Here is a 23756-nt window from a genome sequence, read left to right on the forward strand (position 1 = left end):
ACTGCTGAAGTGGAACTGTTTAGAAGTTTTTGGAAGAGATGTGGGGAGGCCACTCCGTCCACGAATTTCAGTGTTTGCTTGGGTGACCTTGTGTGCGCGCAGAGTATTGTATGGGCAGACTATCTAGATGTTTCTGGATAATTCCATTAGAGCGCATAAGGAGATCAAATATGACCTTATATTAGTTTAAGGGGTTTTCGAGACCGGTCGAGAAATTTCGAGATTGTTCAACAAAAAACCCCATGATGGGCTGATATCCCCACCCCCTCGACTATATAAGGACATGGGGGCTCTATGTTCTTGCTCACCACAGACAAACAGATAAAAGCATAATATCAAGATGTTCAGATACGTTCCATTCTTAGCCGACGACCCATTCTTCGACAACTTCTTTGGCTGGGAGCGCCCAGAGAGACAGAGGCGCCCTAGAAGAACCATCAACTATGATGACGACACCGGCGAGAGACAGCTTGCTGGAAGAAACACCTTCCCACTGTTCCCTCAGACCGTGAGCAAGTGGTACGACGACTTTGGCCACTTAAGAGACTTGACTGACGTGTTGAAGATGAAGGAGGAGCCGGACAAGTACTTGGTGAAGGTGCGGGACGCCAATGCCTCGACCAAGGACTTGCAGGTGAACTACCACAAGAAGGAGAACCAGTTGGAGGTGACCATCTCGCACAACCAGGAGAGCAGCGAGGGCAGTCACAGCTACACGTCTCAGTCTGTTTCTACCAGCAGAGTTGGTTTTGACAAGGCGGTCGACTATGAGAAGATTACAGCTGACGTTGGACCTGAAGGTGTTATCATCACTGTGCCCAAGACCGTTCGGGACGAGGAGAACGTGTTTAAGATTGACGTGGGCAACGCCAAGAAGATTGAAGGCGACAAGGAGTCCCAGCTGGCCTGAGCACATAGCATTTCAACCTGGCAGGCAGCGATGCTATAATTTCGCAGCCACTGCACTATTGTGTAGCTAATATATGAGGTTGTTGAACACATTGTAGAGAAAGATCATCACAGATAAAAGATAATTAGTGAAAGAATAACTCAAAGAGTACTTCGTGTATTCGGAGTTGACATGGTACTTGCTTGTGTTAACTATGGTAGCCAGTTGCAGATTAATGAGAAAGTCCCCAGCGTGCCAGCATATAGTGATTTTCGGCGGTATCTACCCGCCGGCTTAATTGGACAACCCTTATTAATGCTTTCTCGCGAGCCTGCTTCCCGATCGCAATGGCCCACTTTCACGAGCCTCATCATGCGATAAAGATAGCACCACCAGCAATTCTCCTACGGTAGCTTTTACCCCAGAGTAATGGGTGCAAATGGGGAGATGCGGAGTGTATGACCAGCAGAGGCGGCTATACACGACAACACTACCGACTCACCGACACCGAGCAAACACAGTCAAAAGAAACTCATGCTTCATTCCGCAAAAGCCTTCCGCGTGTCTAACGGTGACACCAGCTTCAGGAAATGTCAGCAGCCTGAGGCACGCAGGTGCACAGCGCGAAGGTAGACCTCGGCTCGCGCGAGAAGAAAACTGGGGAACTAGCTAGGAAACCGCGGAAGAGCGAGAATCACCGACCCATACAAGCACGCTAACTTGGAAGGCTTCCAAGTGGTGAACTAAATCGAGAAATAGAAAACCGAAACGTAAGCAAAATTTCAGGGACTCAGGGGCATGGCCAAAGATTGAGTCAACATGCTTGACTGGCCACGTTGTACTTGTGTAACTTCTCTTTGGCGCTGACTGCCTTTTGGCTGCGAAAATACAGTGAAGATGTGAACTGCCAGGGTCAGTGCGATGTCTCCACCACGGCATGAAAAATCGGCGTCACCGGCGAGTCGACTTCCAAGGGCTCGTTTGGCGCATCCAAACGAAAAGGATCCACAGACCTCGGTGGGTGTTCGCTGAACTCCGCCTAGCAGCATTTCGGAACCCCAGAACATGATCTGCCGGGTGCAAAATGAACACTGCGCGAGAGACAAAACGTGAGAGTGAGGCAGAGGAAGAGGGCAGGTGAAGAGGGAAGAGGGCAGGTGAAGAGGGAAGAGAAAATGCGAACAAATGAAGATTACGTGAATTCTATGGACTCACATATGCTTGCTCTTGGTACCAGGATTTGGAAGTTGAATCTGGGCTTCGCTGCAAAATCGCCTGATGGATGGGTCGGTGCTTCGAGCTCGCTAATGTGGGGGAATGTCTTTCACATGGCGCCTCACTAACCGTCGTCTCCTGCACCGAGCACTCGCACATGTGAAGCCCAGAGGGCCCATATATAGCTTCCCCAGACTACCGCTCAGGGTTTTTCCCTTTTTTTTCACCATCTATCGATTAACATCATGACCGACGCCTACGCTAAAGTTACTGGAAAGGTCGACTACGCCAATGCGCCTGACCCAAAGTCTCTCATCCAGAAGGAGAGAGAGTCTGCCAAGTTCGACGTGGACCAGATGAACTACTTCTTGGAGGGTTCCAAGGAGAGAGCCTTGGAGGTGAGAAAGTTCATCCACCAGATGGAGACTGACCCCATCTTGGCCGCTTCTCCCCACGACTACGACGCCACCAAGGCCGAGCACCGTGAGAACACCTTGAAGAAGATCAACCGTCTCACTCGTTACATCGAGGTGGAGACCTTTGACTCCTTCGAGAGACGTATGTCCATCATCTCTCTTATGGACCCTCAGTTCCACACAAGAATTGGTGTTCACTTTGGTTTGTTTGTCGGCTGTGTCAGAGGTAACGGTACCCCCGACCAGTTGGGCTACTGGATTTTGAAAAAGGAGTCCGCCTACGTTAAGAACCTTTACGGTTGTTTCGGTATGACCGAGTTGGCCCACGGCTCCAACGTTGCCGGCTTGGAGACCACTGCCACCTTCGATGAGGAGAACGACCAGTTCATCATCAACACTCCTCACCTTGGTGCCACCAAGTGGTGGATTGGTGGTGCTGCTCACTCCGCTACCCACTGTTCCGTCTACGCCAGATTGATCGTCAAGGGCAAGGACTACGGTGTCAAGACTTTCGTTGTGCCATTGAGAGACTCTGAGCACAACTTGATGCCTGGTGTGGCCATTGGTGACATTGGTGCCAAGATGGGTAGAGATGGTATCGACAACGGTTGGATCCAGTTCTCCCACGTGAGAATTCCAAGATACTTCATGTTGCAGAAGTACTGTAAGGTTTCAGAGGACGGTGAGGTCACCGAGCCCCCTCTCAACCAGTTGTCCTACGGTGCTTTGTTGACCGGCAGAGTCGTCATGGTCAAGGATGCTTTCAGATGGTCTTCCAGATTTGTCACCATTGCTCTCAGATATGCTGTGGGCAGAAAGCAGTTCAAGGCAGCCTTGGCTAAGGAGTCTGATGGTGAGAGCCAGTTGTTGGACTACCCATTGCACCAGCGTCGTTTGATCCCATTGTTGGCAATGGCTTACGCTTTCTCTAATGGTGCCAACGTGTTGCAGGAGCAGGCTGACCGTTCCAATGACCAGTTGGACGAGGCTGTACAAAACGAGGACAAGGCCCAATTGGATGCCGGTGTCGAGGCCATGAAGTCTCTCTTCATTGCTTCTGGTTCTTTGAAGTCCACCGCCACTTGGTTGACCTTGAGCACCATTGACCAGTGCAGGCAGGCTTGCGGTGGTCACGGTTACTCTTCTTACGCTGGTTTCGGTAAGGGTTTCAACGACTTCGCTGTTCAATGTACTTGGGAAGGTGACAACAACATCTTGGGTATGTCTGTTGGTAAGCAGTTAATTAAGAAGTATGCTTCGATTACTAAGGATGGCGAGAAGGCTTCTGGTATTCTTGAGTTCTTGAACAACTACAAGAAGGTCCTTGGTAAGGAGCCAGTCTTGCAGGCTGCCGACTTGAAGAGCCCAAGAAAGATCTTGCAGGCTATTGAGGTCACCCTTATCAGAGCCTCTGCTAGAGCCAGCGACATTGTTGACCAGAAGGGTGGTGACACTGACTTCATTGGTGCAGACCTTGTTGTCTTGTCTAAGTTGTTGGCACACTACTTCCTCTACAGAGCCTTCCTCGACAAGATCGACTCTATCAAGGACCAGAAGGAGTTGTTCGATGTTTTGGATCTCTTGGCCCAGTTGTACGGTGCTTCTATCGTCTTGGAGGGCTTCTCTGGTACCTTCTTGACCTATTCTGTTGCATCCACCGAGGCCATTGCTCACAACTCTACCGACCACATTGCCGAATTGTGTGCTAAGATCAGACCTCACGTCATTCCATTGACAGACTCCTTCATGTTGTCCGACATGTTGATCAACTCTGCCATTGGTAATTATGATGGTGATATCTACAAGAACTACTTCAAGATTGTGAACACCAACAACCCACCACAGATTACCAAGCCTCCATACGCCCCAGCCTTGCAGGGTATGTTGAACAGAGCTTCCTTGGAGGAGAGACAGAGATTCGAGTATGACGACGAAACTCTTGATATCTTGGCTGGTAACGCGTAAACAAACCAATCCTAGATATAATCTATTGTATTTATGTGACATGCAATCAATGTAATGAAGTTACACGGTTTAATATTTGATCATGCTATTATCGTATTTATCCCAATGTAGGCCATTTCTTAGTCCAAATTGCTATCTTCGGTTTTATAATTGTCAAGGACAATTCTGTATATGAAAGATGGAGCAAAACCGCCAATGTTGGTAATGTAGATGTCAATGTGCTCTGGAGGAACATAGTCCGCTAAAGGATTAGTCACAACGTCGACGTTTTGCATAAGGCTGTAGTCATCATAGTTGAGGACCTTACCAGAATTTCCAACCTCTATGAGGTCTTCTCTGTTGAAAGGGTACTTGGGTGAAATTTTGAATAATCCAGCAACGGCGAAAACAGGAGTCTTGTGTTCCTTAGCACATTCCACTACATTAGCAACACCAGCGTTTGAAAGAGCACCACCATTGGCATAAACAGCATTGGCACCAAGGATGACCTTGCCTACCCTAGACATCACAGCAAAAATCGTGCTGTCAGGTATAAGAACGGCTTCGATCCTGTTTTCAGCTAGCGACTTGACGAATCTCTGTGCATCAAGCAAATCATTAGGGTAACTCTCGGTAACCAAAACTGTGAATTTTCTCTTCACTCTTGCTTTAATTAGAAATTGTAAAACAGTATCCGAAGTAGGAGTAGCACATAGTAAGATCTCATTTTCGTGAATCAAGTCTGATGCCATAGACTCGAGCTCTCCTTTAACGTTAGAGATTTCGTCGACGAGGTCCTTGATTCCTTGAATGATGATCGAACGCATGTCGCTCGACTGCTTTTTGCTATGTATTTGCTGGTTCTTCTTGGTGCTCAGTTGGTTCGTTGAAAGTAAGCTGAACATGGAGCTCATCATTGGCGTATTGTCTGTGTTGTTTTCGGTGTCGATCTCATCTCTTATCAATGCAAGCACTCTCCTGACGATATTTCCTGGAATAATATCTGTCGGCCTGGCACCCTCAAGTATTATTCCCACCTTCCTGATCACGGCGATTAGATCGTAGGGGTTTGTCCACCTGACTGCTGAAATCACACGCATTAGCATGTGTGCCACCTCCAAGGCCAAGCCTTTGTCATCTGTTGTCTCTCTTCTTTTTATTTGAGACACAAGCGGGTCAACTATTGCCTTTATCTCGGGTGTAACCGCTGATGTCATTAGTGTCAGTGAGTTGAGCAGATGAGTAACTTTTTTCCAGGTCGCTTCGCACTAGGTTGCATGAGTAGAGGGAGAAGTAGGTGTTCAAGATATTATACCTTTTAATCTTGGAAAGGGTATTTTATATAATCAGAGCCATTTCACTACTCTAGTTGGAAGCTGCCTTGAAGCTCTTGCTTTAACTTTTTTTTTGTTTAGAAGCTCACTTTCCACTGTGCACCTTAATGGGCCTCATCAGTGTTGCAACCATTGAATTCAAAACACAGGAATAGTGTTCCCGTCACTGTTAACCATGGCTTCATATCTCCACGAATCCCTGAAACTTCTATATGAATACCTGGAGAATTTCAATATCTCACTTGATCTAATACAAAGGCTTGCTCAATTTCTTAAGTTAGACACGTTCATCGACTCGGAAGTGCAAGATCCCCAGACCAAACAGTCAGTCAAGAGACTATCGATTGCCGGGTCCTTGCTCTTGGTCGATATAGATTTCATTGACTCTCACACGGTGACGAAAGTGGCATTGGCTCTGGGGAACCATTCAACCAGTGCTGTGAGCTCTGCCCACTCAGAAGAAAATGCCGTAATCTCCACTACTAAGGTGGACGACACCACTGTTGTCAGAGTCAATTTTCTCGAGGCGAACTTCGTTTCTTTTTTGAATATAAGAAACGACAATGATGCGTCTGTTGCTGAAAACATATTAAAAGAGAATCTTCGTGGTCCCAAGCTTGGGAAGTTTCCACTGAACCTCAAATACTTGGCGAATCTCGACCGATTGTCGCCTCCCGAAGGCGACTTAGTCTTATACTTAGACAATATTGCTAAGTACTTGGAAGTCGTTCACATGCAAGAATGTAAGTTGAGGCCAGAAGACGAAGATATTAGATCAGGCCAGTCTAGCATCATTGGCAAGTTGATGTATAACGACACCCAGTCCCTTGAGCTCGGGGTGTTCCTCCAGTTTTGGAAGACAAAAAATAGGACAAAAAGTTCTCAGTATAACGAAGTTATTGAACACCAGACCTACGTTGGCCGCCTTTCAGTTATCGAATCAGAGGGCCCTAATAGAGATTACCTCAAAGAGGCAACGAAATCTCTCTGGGAACCGCGGGATCAAGAAAACGCAAGTCTTGAGTACAAGATTACATTTGATGATGAAAAGCATTTGCCAAAGGGTGTGAGCGTTTGCGGCCCGAATAACAAACAGTGGGAACTACAATTCAATCTCAATCACCCGGTCTACCTACCGAGAGAAATCATCGATTATCTCGGATTCGACAAATATGAGGTTGCAAATGACACTGATCTCAAAGAGGTGTTTGACAAAATTATTGAATTTGGGTCGGTAGATTTGATGTCAGAACTGAAAAATCTTAGAGTTCAGCTTGATCTTAAAGGGTTTTCAGACTATATTCCTCTTACATCAGTGTCATTACCCAGCTTGAACAGCATTGCAAAACTCTTGCCATCGTTAAGAAATCACATCCTACTCTCCACTTGGATCACAGAAATCGCAGAGCTACCAGACTGCTGTATAACTGATGCTACGGAGACAGAGGCGAAAAAGCAGAAAGATGTGCACCCGGAGCTAGCAGAGGAGGAGGTTCTCAGGCTCAATGCCATGACTGAGAGCAACGCATACGTTGGAGTCCAAGTCCTCGACTCTAATGCTAATACTGATGTAGAGGACTTCTTCAAGCAGGAAGACGAGGACGAGAACATGGATAAGGATAACATTGAAAGTGAGGCGGCGACACCACAACCACAAGCACCTTTCGTAAAACTCCAGCTCAACGATATTGACTTTTCCAGCAGGTTACTCGATTTACAGTTTTCCATCTCGGGTCGAATGGAATCGGGTTCACCGATAGAAGGCTCCTTCAAGTTACAGAATGGTGCATTTATCAAGGCAGAGGACGATAAGATGGAAGTGTCAAAAACAAAGAGCTTTATTGACGCTCTTGAACTAAGCGAAGATCTTTTGCAAGTCTTAGAGAATGCTAATTAGCGAAACGTATATATTATATAAGTGGAGCTGACATCTCGGTTTAAAGCTTGACACCAACATGAATACTAGCTACGCCGAACGTCAAATTTTCATAACCCTTGTCTGGAACGTAGAAACCAGCCTTCTCGATCATACTGCTGAACTCCTCCTGTTTTGGAAAGCGGCGTATACTTTCAACCAAGTACTGATACGAGTCCCTGTCATCAGCAATCAACTGGCCCATCAATGGCAACATGCTGAACGAGTAGGCTTGGTATGCATAGTCAATGATAGGGTTCTCAACGTGAGAGAATTCAAGACAAGCGAAGATTCCACCTGGTCTCAAAACACGGTAGGCAGTGTTCAAGCCAGCCTGGATATCGGTGAAGTTTCTGATACCAAATGCAATAGTATACACGTCCTTAGAGTTGTCTGGGATGGCATCCATGATTTCACCATTCTGCTCGATGAACTGGACTCTGCCGCTGCCATCGTTCCACTTGGTTTTTTGGAAACGTCTCTCACCTTCGGCCAACATCTCTGGGTTGATGTCAGCCACCGTCATGGTAGATTGAACATCGTTAAAATTCTTCTCAGCGTGCTCCAATAACCCAAATGCAATGTCTCCAGTGCCGCCAGCCACGTCCAAGAAATCTAATGGACGAGTAGCTCCTGGTCTCATACCAGCATCCAATCTGTTAATGAAGTGGTGCTTCCACAATCTGTGAACGCCAAACGACATGGCGTCGTTCATCACATCGTACTTTGACGCCACAGAGGAAAAAACGTTTCTCACCATCAGTTCCTTCTCATCCTTGTTCACAGTTTTGAACCCAAAATGGGTGGTATTGTCTTGCTCATTTTTCAGCGAGCTTGTGTAGTTTCTGAGCACTCTTATTGGGAGTGTCGAGGAAGATTTGAAAAAGCTGCTTTCAAAGGGCCTCAAGAGAGAGCGGGAAAGCATCACTTAGTTTTTTCGAAGAAGCTCGTTGATCGAAGACTCAAGCAGGTGCAAATTATCAACGTCGTGAACTAAGCGAGCACCTGCAGCCAACAGAAATCACCCAGAGAACCCTGAAGGTGATAAATAGAGAGAACTGAATTTTAATAGTATAATAGTATTTTATACTGGGAATCGAAAAGGAACAATATGAACTACATTTAAAATCTATGCACCTTCAGAGATGTTTTTGGTTGAAAACTTAGTGCACCCGGATATAAGACACAGTTTCTAAACTCCCCTGATTTCGCAACCGCTCCTAAGTTTCGTGTATTAGATGAAATGTTTGAATTGAAAAGTGGTGTAATATCTTTCGGCATAAGCCACTAGTATGTCTGTTTAGGCCTGAACAATTCTCACGGTATTGGAGTGGCCAGAGCCTCTGGTCCAACCCTGGACAGTGACAATGGCGTCACCCTTCTTGATGATACCCAAGTCGACAGCCTCGGCAACGGCCCATCTCAATCTATTCTCGACATCCTCTTGCCAGTTCTCGACCTTAGGCTTCTCGTAAACAAAGGGGTAGACACCTCTATACAAGTGGGAGTATCTAGCAGATCTTGGGTTTCTGGTGACCATCATGATTGGCACGTTTGGCTTGTACTTAGACACCAATCTACAGGTGGTACCACTGGTAGACAAGACGACAATGGCCTTGGCGTCTTGCTCGTAGGCGGCAGAGACAGCGGCAATGGCACAGGTCTCGGTGGTCTCAGTTGGCTTCTTGGCCAAGGCCCTGAGATCGTTGAACAAAGGCAAATACGAGATGGCCTTTTCAGCAATGATGGCAGTATTGTGCATCATTGAGACGGCCTCGAATGGATAGTTACCCTTGGCGGTTTCACCGGACAACATGACACAGTCGGCACCATCTAAGATGGCGTTACCCACATCGGAAACCTCTGCTCTGGTTGGTCTAGGATTATACGTCATAGACTCCAACATCTGGGTGGCACAAATGACAGGCTTGGCGGCCAAGTTACACTTGGCAATCAACTGCTTCTGCACAACAAACACCTGAGGAGCAGGGATCTCGATACCCAAGTCGCCTCTGGCGACCATGACACCATCGGTCTCCTTCAAGATGTCGTCGAAGTTGTTGACACCTTGCTGGTTCTCAATTTTGGAAATGATCTGGATGTCCTTGCCTTCCTCGCCCAAGACCTTTCTGATCTCCTTGATGTCGTCACCGGATCTGATGAAGGAAGCAAAGATCATGTGGACACCGTTCTTGACACCGAATTGGATGTCGGCCTTGTCCTTCTCGGACAAAGCAGGCAAGTCGACGTCAGTGCCGGGCAAGTTGACACCCTTGTGAGAGCAGATCTTACCAGCGTTGACAGACTTGACTTTCAAGGTCTTGTCATCAACAACGTCAAGCACCTCAAACGACAAGACACCGTCATCAACGAAAATGATCTTACCCTTGGAGATAACCTTGGTGATGTTCTTGTAATCAATGTACATGACCTTGTCGTCACACCTCTTGAGGTAAGCCTCGTCAGTGGTGAAGGTCATCTCGTGGTTTGGAGGAATTGGGAATTCCTTGTCGTCAACAGTGGTACCGGTTCTGATCTCAGGGCCCTTGGTGTCCAAGGCAATGGCCAAAGGACGTCCCTTGTACAATTCCTCGGACTTTCTGGCGTTGTCAATCACGCTCTGGTGGTACTCATACGAGCCGTGGGAGAAGTTCATACGCACAATGTTCAAGCCGGCTTTTCTCAACTTCACCATCACTTCGGCGCTGTTCGTCTTGGGGCCAATGGTACCAACGATGGACGAACGGCGCAACACCTTGTCGGGCGTTTCCGCTGTGTTCAACTGAGTCAACCAATGCAAAGAGGCGTGGGACATGCTAGAGTGTAAGATGGGCAATGGGGGAAAGAAACAAAAAAAAAAGGAGAAGTGAGGAAGGGAAGTGAGAAATTCAATGTATATATAGGCGCATGGGTGTGAGAAGGCCGGTTGACAATCGGCCGGTCGCGCCTGCATCGAGCACCACGGAGTCCACTCCGAGACCCCGGTAAGTTGAGACTTTGAGTGGCATTTCGGGAAATTTGAATACATCATCATGTTCTAAGAAGCCGACTCTGTACACATCCCAACTTTCAGAAAATTCCCATCAAGGTTTTGTCATAATCCAGTGCACTCTTTTTAGGGCCACCCTCGGAATGCGCTTAGCAAGGCTCACCTCATCCCTATTAACCGGCGCTTTTTTTCTCTCTCAGTTGAGCACCTCATCTGATGCCACTAGTCAGATGACGACACCGAAATTGACACATGAGTAAAGCCGTTGAGTTGGGTGATGTAGGCATAAACATGCGGGCAACCGAGTGGGGTGGTTTCGTTTTTGCACGAGCAATTTGAGAGATACTGAGGGAAATTAAGGTAGAGGGTTGATGAAGATAGGTGGTAGGAAGAATATTGGCTGCAAACGGTTCATGTATGTGGAGTGTACTCCAGAGCGATGAATAACGGCAAGGCTTGTAGATTTGGGCAAAAAAGGTGCTCGTTATGTGTCAATTGAGGCTTAAAGTTGTGAATATTTCTACTTTACTCTAAGACACTCAATGTTACTGTTGGCGATTAGGTTACTGGTGTTTTTGTGCCATGGTTAGGTTACTGAGGTTGTCTGTGGATGACTGCAGAACATTCCAATAGCAAAAGGCGTTTGGATTCGAACTTGATAGAGGGATTGCTTGTATCTTTGAAGAGATTGGATTTATCATGCTGGCATGATATGAAATCTTCAAGCTGCTTCGTTTGTATTAGCAACACCTCACTCGATTGAATACTTCAATTTGTTGATTATTACAACAGCAAATTCGAAGACACAGATTTGACGAGCAGTTATGAAATCGTTGTCTATTTTGTTCCTCTCCTTTATTTCTTTACATAAGATTGGTTGGTTCCTTCGTTCTTCGAGGTTTTTGCCTTCAGTAATCTATCAAGGAGTTTGCTCAGAGATGCGCGAGACTCGACTACATCGAGCAAGTGTTTTTCGCAGCCTAATCCTACGGTATACCAGCCAGTCTTCAATATCCACAACTTTAAACTGAATTCAGGTTATTATACCAAAGTTGCCTCTTAAATCTAAGTTCTTAATAAGGTAATGACATCATTTTGAAAAATAGATATATGTATATATATATATATATATATATATACAGCATCAGCCTGGCTTTGCTCTGAGGGTCCCTACACCTGTGCTTCATTATTGCTCCTCTCTCTACGATGTTGGTGTACATCCAATCATTACAAATACCCGTCCCCAGAAAGATCACACAATAATCACCATGCATCATTTTGAGCTAAGTACTACAATTTTTCACCTTCTTTTTTTCCTCCTTGCAATCAACTCTTCCCTAAGGGCTACTACACCCATGTGCACACCGCTATCAACCTCGCTTCTATTGCCACCATCTTCTTCCCATGGTAGTTCCTATTGTCGTGGGTTTGGGCGTTACGGTGGCTGCCCTCACAGCTAGAGCGGCCATAGCCACGGCCCAGCGGTACCAGCGTCTTTCGCCCCAGATGATTGCCACTTTAAACAACATAAGACTAGAGCGCACAAGCAATACATCCTTGAAGGATTCTGGCGCCAAGGCTGAACACATTCGATATCTCATGGGCCGCTTCAACAATACGGGTTTTAGGGATCCAATGACAGAGAATGAAGCACTTCAGGTATTGGGTATCGAGGCGAGCGAGATTTCGAGGCTAGACAAGAACCTACTTCGTCTGCGGTATAGAAAGTTGATGGTGATGAACCATCCTGACAAGAATGGGTCCCAGTATTTGTCACAGAAGATCAACGAGGCCAAAGATGTGCTTGAGAAAAGCTATCTATTAAAGAAGTGATCACTATCTATTCATTGATGACCGTTGCCATTCATCATGACATGAGTTCCGTTCTCTGCGACGAAGCCATCAATGTCTTGTCCATTGGCACGCAATTCCTCAAGAAGCTGTTGAGGGAAATCTTCCGGTTTACGCTGAGCCTCATTCAACTCTTGGCTTTCTTGCGCTTTCTTTTTGCCTCCCTCGAAGTTTTCCTTCACTCTTAAGTAGTGGTTGAGCTCATCAGCGCTAACTGAGGGTACCAACTCACTGAGAGATTTCTCAAAGTCTTGCATTGTCACTAGCACGTTGATATCTGCTGGAGTGGCGGCGTTGTCAAACCACCACCTGCTCGAAACCTCCTCTTTACCTTCGCTAGTGCGTTGTTCGTTAAACTTTTTGAGCTTTGCATCCACTTCATTGGCTGTTCTCGTCATTGCATTCAACATAGAATCACTGCATAAAGCATAGAAATCGGCACCTGTAAGGTTGAATGAACAGTTTTCGGCGATTTTGGCCAAGTCAACCTCGTCACTAAGCTTGAACTTTCTCGTCAAAGCTTCAAGAATCTTTGTTTGCTTGTCATTGGTGTCGGAAATACCCAAGTACAACATTTTGTCGAATCTGCCGGGTCTTAATAGAGCCTCGTCCAATAAATCGGGTCTGTTGGTTGCACCTACAACAAAAACACCGTCTCCATTACTTTCACCGCCGCTCATTCCATCAAGCTCAGCCAAGAGCTGCGAAACAATCCTATCCATGACACCACCAGAGTCACCTTGGTTACCTCTCTTTGGAGCGACGGAATCTAACTCATCAAAGAAAATCACACAAGGCTTAGCATCTCTAGCTTTCTGGAAAACACGACGGACATTAGCTTCGGACTCACCAATGTACATATTCAACAATTCAGGACCTTTAACACTGAAGAAGTTCAACGAAAAATTCGTAGCAATGGCCTTAGCCAACAAAGTTTTACCTGTTCCAGGTGGGCCGTAGAATAGAATACCACTTCTCTTTTTAAGACCATTGCTAAAAAGCTCAGGATGCTTTAATGGCATGTCGATTGTATCCAAGATCTCTCCTTTCACTGTATCCATACCACCAATATCTTCCCATTTGACATTAGGAATACGTGGCGCACCAATGGAGTCACTGAATTGGTTTCTTGCGTCATTGATAGCTTTGTCAAAATCATTTGGTGTCAACTGAACGATACCTCCGTTAGCGATTTTAACAATCTTCGCAAAACTTATGCCTTCCTCCTTTGCTTGACCCATGAGGCGCCTGATTGCCAATTGCTTAGCCTTTCTGACAATCGAGGACAAATCTCTTGGTGTCAAGCCAGCAGACTGTAATGCAAGAGATTGAAAGCTCACATCGGAACGTTTGGAAAACTTTAATCCAGAGACATCAAGTCTACCTTCAAATTCAACCTTGTCCTTATAAGCCTGAGGCAAGTGCTCACTGTTGTAAGTCCTTGTTTCTTTTTCAAGTAGGTAGCTGAAAATCTCACGTCTTTCCGGCTCATCAGGAACCGTCACATCAATTTGGAACTTGACGATTTGGGTGAAGTTCTCGCTCAACTTGTCGATGTCATTGCAGCTTGCAATAAGGGCCATATTGTGATACTTGTCTAAGAATTCCTTGAGAGTTTTCACCACCCGCAAAGAGAGAGACGTCGAACTGTTTGCTCTTTGGTCATTCGGGTCAGTCTTGACGCACAAATTCTCTATGTGCTTGATGTAAAGAAGGTGGAATGCGCTAGAATTTTTAGCTTCTAGCTGACCGTTTAGATATTTTTCTATGCGTCCACTCAAAAGCCCGACAGACTTCAATTCAGCACCTGGCTTTATGAAGTCGAAAGCGTCAAGCTCAATGAGGTTGAGGCCCATATTGAGAGCTACGCTTCTCACCATCGTAGTTTTGCCCAATCCTCTAGACATAGAGTTCAAGAGAATCGTGCTCTTGAGACGAATATTTGTCTTGTTTTCGACTGTTGTTTTCAAAATTTTTTGAAACTCGTCTGCATACTTGAAGTGAGAAGGCGTGTTCCTGATTGCATTGGAAAAGTCAAAGAGTGGCGGAAGCTGAAGATACGACAGGAAGTTGTTGAATGCATCTTTTGGAGCTCTCACAAATTCCACACCCGACGATGTAAGTGCAGTTTGGTTTGGATCTATGCGGAATTGGCCCTGGGCATCTTCATCTTCAGCGCCACTCAATTCAAGTACCTTGAACCAAGCAATGGCGTCAGGATTTCCCTTAAGCGGCACATTTGAAATACTCAGCTTGTCTTCCTCATTTGTGCCATCCTGATTTTGCTGTAGCGAGGAAACATCGAAGATGGTTTTGGCAAGGACGGTATCGATGCAAACAGGTATGACGTCACCCTGACGAACAATCTTCACCCGAGAGTGAAAAGTATGCTTGAGCTCTGAAAGAAAACTTTGTTGGTAAGTCCTATCGGTAGTGATTGGCGACGCAATCCTCGCAATGGTGGCTGTTTTGGCGACAGGAAATGCGTCGGTGAAGGTATTATTTTTGGTTTTTAATGGCTTCAAATGAACTTCGGAACTCTCATCAACATCAAGATTCACCAAAAGTAAAGGTGATAGGTAGATCGTTCCTGCTTGGAAGGACTTGTTCGGCTCCAAGACTGTGAATATTTTGATTGTGACCTCTTGATCACCAACACATAGCGATGCTAAATCGCCACTGAGTAGAGGAAAACCAACTCTGGAAAGATCTTCTGTACTAAGGTACGCGTAACGGTCGTAATCTTCCCTGGCAAAAAAAGGCGGGAGGTCATTTATAGAGATTGGTTGTGGTAACGGACGAACAGCCAAAGGGTACTTCTTGAACGCCTCATCTTCATTCAAATGCATGCTTCTGGAAAGGTATTGGGACACGTCAAAGTCAATTTCTTCGTCCAGAGTTTCATCGGAATCAACGTCTGCGGGATCCTGAGTACTCTGATGTGGTTTTTTAACGAACACAAGCTCTGTAGAGGCATCTACTCTCCCCTGGAAGTAAGGTTCGCAAAGTTTGACAGTACCATTGAGAGCTCTAACAGAGCAATTGGTCGATATAACAGCAGCATTGCTAGCGGTCCATTCTTCGACAAAGCGATCTTTCACCATTTGCGAAGATCCATTTTGTAGAATGTGAAAGATCCCCTCTGGCACCTCAATATACGCCTTTGAGATCAGTGGAATTGACTCTAGATCAATCGACTGGATCACACAGCCGTTGACCGTGATGTTGTTGCCGAACTTGACTAAGTTGGAGTGGTTGGTGATGGTGACCGAGGATGAAGTTGGACAATCATTATCGATCGAGGTGACTCTGTAGACAACGAATTCGTTGAAGTAGTCTGGCACCCCAATGAACTTGATGAGCACAAACTTAGGCTCATCTTTGTCAATGGGCCCATCATTCTGCGTGCTGGGGAACAACCGGACGAAAAGCTCAAACGATAAGCTGACACTGTCGGTGACGAAGATGGTAGGATCGTTGACCACACGAACATTGGCCACCGTGGAAATCGAGGGGTCCTTGACTTGAACCGTCAGAGGCATCCCGAGAATAAGTTTAGGGTTCTATAGTAGTCTGGATCGAAGTCGTGAAGAAAGTAGTCTACCGAGGCCAGTCTGGGGAAGGCAGGCCCGTGTGCAGTCGGCACAGAGGTGGGGGCTTTACATGTGGTGGTATAAGCACCGAGGACAAGACAGTGGGAAGTACGTTTTAAGGATTCATCATTGATCTAATGTGAATTTGAGATCCTTTGAACAACCAAGATCGTTGAGAGCTCAAATCTTGGTTTCATTTTTTTTCTATCATCAATCTCGTTTTTTCAATTTGTACGATAAGTGCGTCACTGGCTGCAAAATGCTAAGTGAGTACATGAGGCAAGGAGAATATTCATTGAGTAGCTGAATTTGGATTTAAAAATTAAAGGAATTTCGAGAATGGAAGCACTGAATTCAAAAGCAGTCCTCTTATGAAATAGAGAGCACTGTTCTCGCTGAGATTTGAGAGGGAAACACACAACAAAGTTTAGTTTGTTAGTGTATAGCTCAAAAGAATTCGTAAGTCGGCAACTGATCTTATATTCGAAATTGGTGTAATTTCGAGTTCAGTTAAGTCAATCCTGACAGCTATAGTTTTGAAAACTCATTTTTCTGTGAGTCCAGATATTGACTTCTACGGCTACGATTGAATTACTCTGCCCAGCCCGCAGTATATTCGATTGGGAGCAGATGGTTCACGGTCCTTAGCAAGGTACCTATAATTGCCAAAAGGTCTAAGTTACACAAATTCAAAAAGATTAAGGCTTCTACATCTTCTGGTCGTGCTCGACACACCATTAATGAGTAAGTATTTTAAACTTACTGTTATTGGGGTTGTTCTTTCAAGTCTACTTTCAATGGCTGCGAAAACCTTCAGTACACAAATTGATAACCACTTCTTGTCCGGAAAATAAATAGAGCAATCACTTACAGCTTTGACACTTGGATCGCTCTTTGAATACTGAAAGGCACTTGTTGTTTACAGATCATCCTTCTCTGTGTTCTCACCTCTCTTCCCTTTCTTTGCAGTTTCCCCTGGTTACCCGCACTACAAACACAGTGCGAAGAAGAGGTGAAAATCGCCTTTTACTTCAAAACATTTATTGCAACATCCACACCAAATGGTATGTTTCTCAAAATTCAACCTGAACGTCGAGATGAAACCTTTCTTTTTCGTTTACCAACTTTGAGCATTCTTGAGGAGTTGCCGTTTTGGCAACACTACGCCTCACTTGCAATGACCTGGTAATTTGTCATAGTTACACTGAACTTCAGGCTCTCAAGCATAGTAAGCATTTACTAACAACAAGAATATGCGCAAATTCAATCGTTTCACTTGCTGTTTTCTTTCAGCGATAAATTACTGTTTGAGACTAAGAGAGCCCTACTGTCTCTGTGAAATACTGTAGTCCTTGTCTCATGCTTCATCCTCTGCTCAATACTGTTCTTCTGTCTTTTCTTCTACCACTACTCTTTGCTCGGAGACCTTATTCGTTATTATACACGATACAAAACTCATTCAGTTTTATGTATTATGGGATGTTAAAGATGATAATTATAGAACCTAACCTTCTTAAGCCTCATCCTCTTCAACAACAACAGTCTGCAAGCCCTTGGTCGTTGGAACAATGACTGGCTCGACAAAAGCGAACATGGCTTCCTTAGCATCCTCCTCGTCGTTTCTCTTTCTCGAGATTCTCAATCTCATTCTGTAGTCAACACCCTGGATACCTCTCTTCCACAAGTGGGTGTTCAATTTAGGATCTAATCTGACGTCGGTAGTACCCATGTGCTTAGAGGCGAACTTTCTGATCTCCTTGACAGCTCTTGGAGCTCTCTTCTTGAAGTGAACACCGTGCAACTGTTGGTTAGTAAAAAGTATTTTAGGAAAAGGTTCTCCGATTGACTCTCCGTTCCCTTTTGCCACTCACAATAAGCAATCATTTATAAAGTGATTTAGTTCGAGATAGTGTTCTTTATATGGAATTTCATGGAATACTTGTGGGGACGGGGATCTGGATAAACTTGGATGATTGCAAAGGAGTGGAGTGGGGTTTCACGAAGTGTTCAATCATGGAAAATTAAAATTTGGCATGGGATTTCACATACTCTCTTGTGCAAGTTAATGGTGTATTCACGAGTAACAACGTCCTGAGAAGCCATTTTGTCGAAGATGTCTGAAGTGGTTGGAATTGAGCTAGCCTAGTATTAAAATTTTCAGGATTTTTTCGCAGAGAGACGTGCCAGCCTCAAATTTTGTGAGTGCGGTAAACTGACAGTGAGAGCCTCACCCAGGTATCTTGGACCCAGTGCATGCAGGCCGCGGACTTCACCTAAGACGAAATTGTGTGCGTTAAGCGAGCGTTTATAGTCACGTGGAGATGGTAGAATCTAGGGTAATAGCCCTAGGATCTTTCAGAATCGACCCTGACGAAACCCATTCTACTCCCCCACAATCAGCTATCACTCGATTCCGTAGACTTTATGGATAAAATTGCCCCATTGTCCCATCACACGAGCGTATGCTCTGTCAAACTTGGAGTGCAGTTGAGGAACCACTTTTGCAACCAACCGTTTACCTGATGTATCGTCAACTGTCAGCTCCTCAAATGCCGCATGGTACATGTTCTCGATTTCAAATGAAGCCAAAGTGCAGCAGGTAATACGGCCCGTAAGCTTGCCTGCTTTCACCAACTCTACAACTCCATCAAAAGTCACCTCCTCTTGGGGCCCGACAGCAGGACCAGCACCTTCACTTACCATTGGCGAATACGTTCGAAGAACGTTCACAAAGCAGCTTTTCGTAAAGTCATCGAGATCATCAAACCGTTTGCGCAAGTCCGTCTGAGTAGCTTCGGACTTGTCCAGGCCCTGTAGAATGAGCAAATAAGCTAACACTATCATCAACGAGACATTCGAGGCGTAATGAGTAGCGTCTACGGTATCAAGCTTTTGCTGTTGAGCTAATAGATCTGATTCAAGTGATTTGAGAAATGACAATAAAGTGTAGTAGTTTCTGGTGATGGTGACCACCATGATGATCTCGTAGCTTAGGCTCCTCAAGTTCTTCTGTATTTCTGCCTCCTCGCCAACTGAGCCCTTAAGTCGAAGCTGGTAGCATAACTTGTACAATTCGTTTACCAAAGATAGGTTGGGGGCCAGCTTGAGTCTCAAGATAAGCAGTAGAAGAGAAAACTCAATTGCGCCATCGTTGTTCTTTGGAAGCGGATACACCACATTAGCTGGACTTGAAGATGCTGACTGTCGACTTGAGGTAGAATCTGCTCGCGCCAATGTCGATCTGACTAGAGGCGCTTGAGGTTGAGTATTGGGGTTTTCCGCAAGGTACAATGCATTATTCAAGTTGACCGCCTCCTTCTTCGCCGCAATAAGCTGGTTTTCAAACATCAAGAGCACCAATCGGAGCTCCCACACGGTCAATGCCTCGGCTACGCTGAGTTTTTGTGTTTTTAAAACATGGTACGTGGATTGAAGTAGACTTCTGTTGGAAGCTGACTCCGGCGACTCTAACAAAGTGCTCGTATCAGTATCCTCGTCAGATTCATTACCTCGAAATACAAATAAATTTGCGTCAGTGAGGTGCCCAGACATCGTAGGGAGTGTCTGTATTTGTTGCAGTAGAAGCGAACTGATTTGAGTTGTATGAGTATCTACAAGATAACAGTTATGCGCACTGAGGTACATACATGTGTGTCGCTTTGAACTACTTTCAAGTTCGAGCGTCTAGCCAGACTACTACCGGGGAATTTATTAGTGAACTCGAAAGATCGACTGTTCCATACCTCCATGAGCACTAACACTTCGTCGCAGGGCCCTTCACACAGAGATTTGTTGGTCCAGGCTAAACAACAGCAGAAGCAGGACCTACTAGACTCAGCTAAGGCTTCGGACAATTTGGTTCGAACGGTGAATGCTATAGTGAGAGCCAATTCGGTGGCAAACAGTCCCAACTGCCCGTCTCTTCTAGACAAGATTACCACGATTCACGAAATTGATGCAGAGATCGACAGACAACTCAAGAGAGATATCAGTGCTAACTACGAGCAGCTTATTCAAGCAAAGCAGAAGCTTTCGAGAGAACTTAAAAGATCAAAGGGGGCTCTCAAGTACGGAAAAGAAGAAGGGACATCGTTAGTGGAGATTTTGCAGAGGAAAGCAGAGACTCTAGACCAGGAATTGAGAGTTCTTGAGCATTCGCTAAAGTTGATCCAATCAAGAAACGGCGACTGATACCAAAGAGCTTTGGGTGAGAAGATACCTATAGTCATTGCACTTACCTTCTGTGAAAACTCCCTGGCTACAGTGAGTCCTATCGTTTTATGCATTCCAATTATTTACCAGTGGTTGCTTGTCTGTGTTGTCATCGCTATCGCCGCACGCTGGCAGGTCTAGCGCTCCTCTAGTACATCTATGGCAACCCTTCCGCAGCACGAGTCCACCTCTCTTCCTTTTTCCAGCCCTCGTTAATGACCTCGATCAAGTCCTCCAAATTGATACACTTGTCGTCCTTCAACGCTTTGCCCTTGTCAACCAAGTTCGTGTATATTCTGGGATAGAGTTCCTTGGGAATGTGCTTGATAGAGGCTTCCTCGCGTCGTTTATTCACTTTCTCTTTAATCTGGTCCTCACTGACTCGCCCATACGAGAGCCACTTGCTTCGTCTGTACTCCCACAAAACCTCGCCAATGCTCAGCGACTGCTGCTCTGCCGGACTAATGCGTGTTTCTGTAGAAGAATCCGAGTTGTACTGGGAGGTTGCACGCACCTGCGCAACGAGGTTGTCCTTGAGCTTCACCATATTCATGTCCTTGTACATGAGGCGGTCGATATCATTGATGTCCTGTTCGCTGTTGCCAGCAGTGCCATTTTCAAGTTGATGCATCTCAAACACTTTGTTCAAGTTTTTGTATTTTTTGTAGTCTTTCAAGAACTGTTCCTCGGCCTCTGTGAGCAGTCTGCCGACTTTTGAGAGTTTTTCGATGTCAAAAGGACCACTCTCTTCAAACAACTCAGCAACCTCCTCGTCTTCAGAATGAGCGTCGTGCGAGATATCCCGTAGGCGATATAGGAAACCTGAACACTCCGATCCAATCTTCTTAAAAAAAGATGAAACTTTTTTCGAGCCTTTCGAGCTTTTTTTCTGTGAGGCGATCGGAGAACTTCTCAGCGACCGTATCAGTGAGGACCCTGTGAGCGGAGGAAAGTTTCGTAGATTTGATGGCAGGGAGCTGAGCTGAGGAGAGGTCTGCTTGCTCAGAATCATGGGGTGGGAGAAAGGATGATGCAGGGTGTCTTGATGCTAGGAGGTCAGTGATACGCCAGAAGAAAAATACAAAATAGTCTAAATGAAATTTCAGACAAGTCTTTGCAAAATGACACCAACTGCGTTGTGCTTGAAGAGCGCAGACCTTCTTTAAAAGAGTGTGAGTTCTGTGATGTTACCGAGCGTCGTTAGATGGCGAAATGTGCAGCCCAGGTGATTGATTTCTTTTTTGGGCCCAGTGAGTGAGTCTGTGTGTTCTGTACCGGTACTCGGTCTAGCTTTGCAGCACTTTGTGTGAGCTCTTATGCTCCCTTTTTCGCAGCCTCACCCCTCACTTTAATAAAATCAGTGAGACAGAACTGATAGTCTTTTTGGTTTGATTTTAAAAAGAAGTGACTCTGGCCGAAATTTTCGCTTCTTCATCCGTCATATATCGTCATCTCGCCGTCTGAACAATGCGCATAGGCCAATATCGCGCTCCATGATCACATCCATTATTCTGGTCAGGCAACTTGGATGCATGCGCACTTGGCACTAGTGGAATGAGGAGCGATATTACTTTCAGACAGTCCATGTTAATGTGATGGTCGAAAAGAAAGGGCACAAGAAGGCTTTGGTCATTCAACCGCTTGTTTCAAACGTGGCTCAAAGGTTTATCTTTTCGATTGCTGACCCAATGATTTGGTGTCTGCTTTCTCCGCAGCTGTCTCGGGCAGGGTCTTCTTCTCTGCATCGAGTTTCATGAACTTGGTTTTGAGCTCTTTGTAGCACTTGTAATCAAATCTCCATCCTTTGCCATTTTCTACAATTGCCTGTTGAGCTTCTCGATCAGTCTCGTATTCCCTCTGTGCCCTCTTGCGGACGTATCTATCTCCGGAGAAGGTGTTGTAGGTTTCCCACTTGATGTTCCAAACTCCAAATGAGAGTCCATTGTGCGGTTGTTCGCCAAGCCATGATCTTGAGTTAATATCGTTCTTGAAGAATCCATAGTATTGCTTCAACGTTGGCAACAATAGAAGTGTTACGGAAAGATCTAGAAGCTCCACACCATCGCCATCCTTATGGATATTAAGCGGCCTAACAATGTGCTCCTGCTTCCAGCTCTCGTTGATCTCAGTGAGATCGGCGTTGTTATCAAACACACCGAGATGCTTTAGCACCGAAAGGATGTCGGAGTCGTCCGTATAGATACCACCAACACCTCCCCATAATTCTCTTTTGCGCTGAATCCTTCCCGACTCGCAATCCTCCAAGAACTCCTTGATGAACTTGTACGGTATTTTCATCTCAACAAAGCAGTTGATGTAAGCCTCCGAGAAAGGCGGGAGGCATGGAATGTACTCCACCTTTTCGTGGCGGTATGGGTCATTCAATCTCTCGATAAAGCGAGACTGAATTTCAAGGAGCCTAATCTTATCGTTCTTGTCAATTCCATGTAGTTGTTCGATCTGTAGTGTGGCCCAAGTGGTGGTTGGATTGTACACAATCGATCCAAGATGCTTTCTTGTGGGAAACAAATATTTCAAGAGATCATTGAGAGGCGCCTTGTTGATCGCATAGGGGACTGGAGCTTTTAGTCTAGTTGTTGTCGATTTGGCTATCTCCCGTCCAGTGGCTTCTTGATTCGTCAAATTCTCCCCGTTTTTATGAATTTCATTCACCTGAGTGCTCAGGTTCTCCAGAGTTTCACCTTGCTCTTGTTGACCATGATGAGCTATCCGATGATCATCGTATGGGCCACGGGGAGGTGAGGAGTGGCGATGGTGGTGGTGGTGGTGATGGTGGTGATGGTGTTGAGGATGATGATGTGGATGATGAGAATGAATTGCGTGAGGCCCACTGCTTACTCTGCGTACATGATGGTGGTGATGAGGACTAGGCGTATGTTGAGGATGCACGTGCTTATGGTGAATTTCGGCGGAAGTGTGGATATGATCGTGTGGAGGTGGTGGTAATGTTCCAATTTGGGCATTCTGTGGCTTTCCATGAGTATGCACCGGTAAGCGTTGTGCATTGGGTAACGTTGCGGGAGTTGATGAAGTTGTCGCTTGAGAGTTAGCCTCGCTGGGACGTGCCAGCTGAGCCTGATTTTCGGGCCTCGGTTGGTGTTGCAGATCTTGTGACCTTACTGGCAGTAATGAGAAACCATCGTTTTGATTCGATAAGAATGCTATCGATGGAAGCTTGATGCCTCCTCCGGCTGTTTTGGTGCCGTACTTGTCTTCTTCTTTGGGTGCAGATGTAGCTGAGCTAGACATGTTGACGCTCAACGAGACTTTGATTAAACAGTTTCAAAAAGTGTCTATTGAAGAGCTTCGCAATTGACAATTGGACAGACTCGAATGAAATGTCGATGAACAGTGCTTGTTTAATTTTGAATGGTGCT

General features: G+C 45.6%; 13 protein-coding genes across 13 annotated transcripts; 5 read left to right on the forward strand and 8 right to left on the reverse strand. All coding sequences in view use genetic code 12, as the record gives it.

Moving 5' to 3' along the window:
• Positions 1-340: 340 nt before the first annotated feature.
• On the forward strand, positions 341-910 carry HSP21 (Hsp21p; the record flags this gene model as incomplete). The annotated part of the gene is made up of 1 exon (XM_029035676.2): positions 341-910. The coding sequence occupies one exon, from the start codon at positions 341-343 to the stop codon at positions 908-910; it is 570 nt and encodes a 189-aa protein (XP_028890918.2).
• Positions 911-2349: 1439 nt separating this feature from the next.
• On the forward strand, positions 2350-4485 carry CJI96_0002161 (uncharacterized protein; the record flags this gene model as incomplete). Its single annotated transcript, XM_029035677.2, has 1 exon — positions 2350-4485. One exon carries the CDS (start codon positions 2350-2352, stop codon positions 4483-4485), a length of 2136 nt encoding a protein of 711 aa, XP_028890919.1.
• A 119-nt stretch (positions 4486-4604) lies between these two features.
• GCD7 (translation initiation factor eIF2B subunit beta) lies at positions 4605-5681 on the reverse strand (the record flags this gene model as incomplete). The annotated part of the gene is made up of 1 exon (XM_029035678.2): positions 4605-5681. The coding sequence occupies one exon, from the start codon at positions 5679-5681 to the stop codon at positions 4605-4607; it is 1077 nt and encodes a 358-aa protein (XP_028890920.2).
• Positions 5682-5973: 292 nt separating this feature from the next.
• MED1 (Med1p) lies at positions 5974-7695 on the forward strand (the record flags this gene model as incomplete). The annotated part of the gene is made up of 1 exon (XM_029035679.2): positions 5974-7695. One exon carries the CDS (start codon positions 5974-5976, stop codon positions 7693-7695), a length of 1722 nt encoding a protein of 573 aa, XP_028890921.2.
• A 40-nt stretch (positions 7696-7735) lies between these two features.
• COQ5 (2-hexaprenyl-6-methoxy-1,4-benzoquinone methyltransferase) lies at positions 7736-8638 on the reverse strand (the record flags this gene model as incomplete). The annotated part of the gene is made up of 1 exon (XM_029035680.2): positions 7736-8638. The coding sequence occupies one exon, from the start codon at positions 8636-8638 to the stop codon at positions 7736-7738; it is 903 nt and encodes a 300-aa protein (XP_028890922.1).
• A 375-nt stretch (positions 8639-9013) lies between these two features.
• CDC19 (pyruvate kinase) lies at positions 9014-10528 on the reverse strand (the record flags this gene model as incomplete). The annotated part of the gene is made up of 1 exon (XM_029035681.2): positions 9014-10528. The coding sequence occupies one exon, from the start codon at positions 10526-10528 to the stop codon at positions 9014-9016; it is 1515 nt and encodes a 504-aa protein (XP_028890923.2).
• Positions 10529-12106: 1578 nt separating this feature from the next.
• On the forward strand, positions 12107-12535 carry MDJ2 (Mdj2p; the record flags this gene model as incomplete). The annotated part of the gene is made up of 1 exon (XM_029035682.2): positions 12107-12535. One exon carries the CDS (start codon positions 12107-12109, stop codon positions 12533-12535), a length of 429 nt encoding a protein of 142 aa, XP_028890924.1.
• An 11-nt stretch (positions 12536-12546) lies between these two features.
• On the reverse strand, positions 12547-16095 carry PEX6 (AAA family ATPase peroxin 6; the record flags this gene model as incomplete). Its single annotated transcript, XM_029035683.2, has 1 exon — positions 12547-16095. The coding sequence occupies one exon, from the start codon at positions 16093-16095 to the stop codon at positions 12547-12549; it is 3549 nt and encodes a 1182-aa protein (XP_028890925.2).
• A 1564-nt stretch (positions 16096-17659) lies between these two features.
• On the reverse strand, positions 17660-18249 carry CJI96_0002168 (60S ribosomal protein eL31; the record flags this gene model as incomplete). The annotated part of the gene is made up of 2 exons (XM_029035684.1): positions 17660-17947; positions 18196-18249. The coding sequence occupies 2 exons, from the start codon at positions 18247-18249 to the stop codon at positions 17660-17662; spliced, it is 342 nt and encodes a 113-aa protein (XP_028890926.1).
• Positions 18250-18549: 300 nt separating this feature from the next.
• On the reverse strand, positions 18550-19698 carry CJI96_0002169 (uncharacterized protein; the record flags this gene model as incomplete). Its single annotated transcript, XM_029035685.2, has 1 exon — positions 18550-19698. One exon carries the CDS (start codon positions 19696-19698, stop codon positions 18550-18552), a length of 1149 nt encoding a protein of 382 aa, XP_028890927.2.
• A 195-nt stretch (positions 19699-19893) lies between these two features.
• On the forward strand, positions 19894-20337 carry CJI96_0002170 (uncharacterized protein; the record flags this gene model as incomplete). The annotated part of the gene is made up of 1 exon (XM_029035686.2): positions 19894-20337. One exon carries the CDS (start codon positions 19894-19896, stop codon positions 20335-20337), a length of 444 nt encoding a protein of 147 aa, XP_028890928.2.
• A 178-nt stretch (positions 20338-20515) lies between these two features.
• Positions 20516-21370, reverse strand: CJI96_0002171 (uncharacterized protein; the record flags this gene model as incomplete). The annotated part of the gene is made up of 1 exon (XM_029035687.2): positions 20516-21370. The coding sequence occupies one exon, from the start codon at positions 21368-21370 to the stop codon at positions 20516-20518; it is 855 nt and encodes a 284-aa protein (XP_028890929.1).
• A 653-nt stretch (positions 21371-22023) lies between these two features.
• On the reverse strand, positions 22024-23628 carry RXT3 (Rxt3p; the record flags this gene model as incomplete). The annotated part of the gene is made up of 1 exon (XM_029035688.1): positions 22024-23628. One exon carries the CDS (start codon positions 23626-23628, stop codon positions 22024-22026), a length of 1605 nt encoding a protein of 534 aa, XP_028890930.1.
• Between the last annotated feature and the right edge of the window lie 128 nt (positions 23629-23756).

This window comes from Candidozyma auris, chromosome 2, assembly GCF_003013715.1.
Source record: "Candidozyma auris chromosome 2, complete sequence".
Classification (NCBI taxonomy): domain Eukaryota; kingdom Fungi; phylum Ascomycota; class Pichiomycetes; order Serinales; family Metschnikowiaceae; genus Candidozyma; species Candidozyma auris.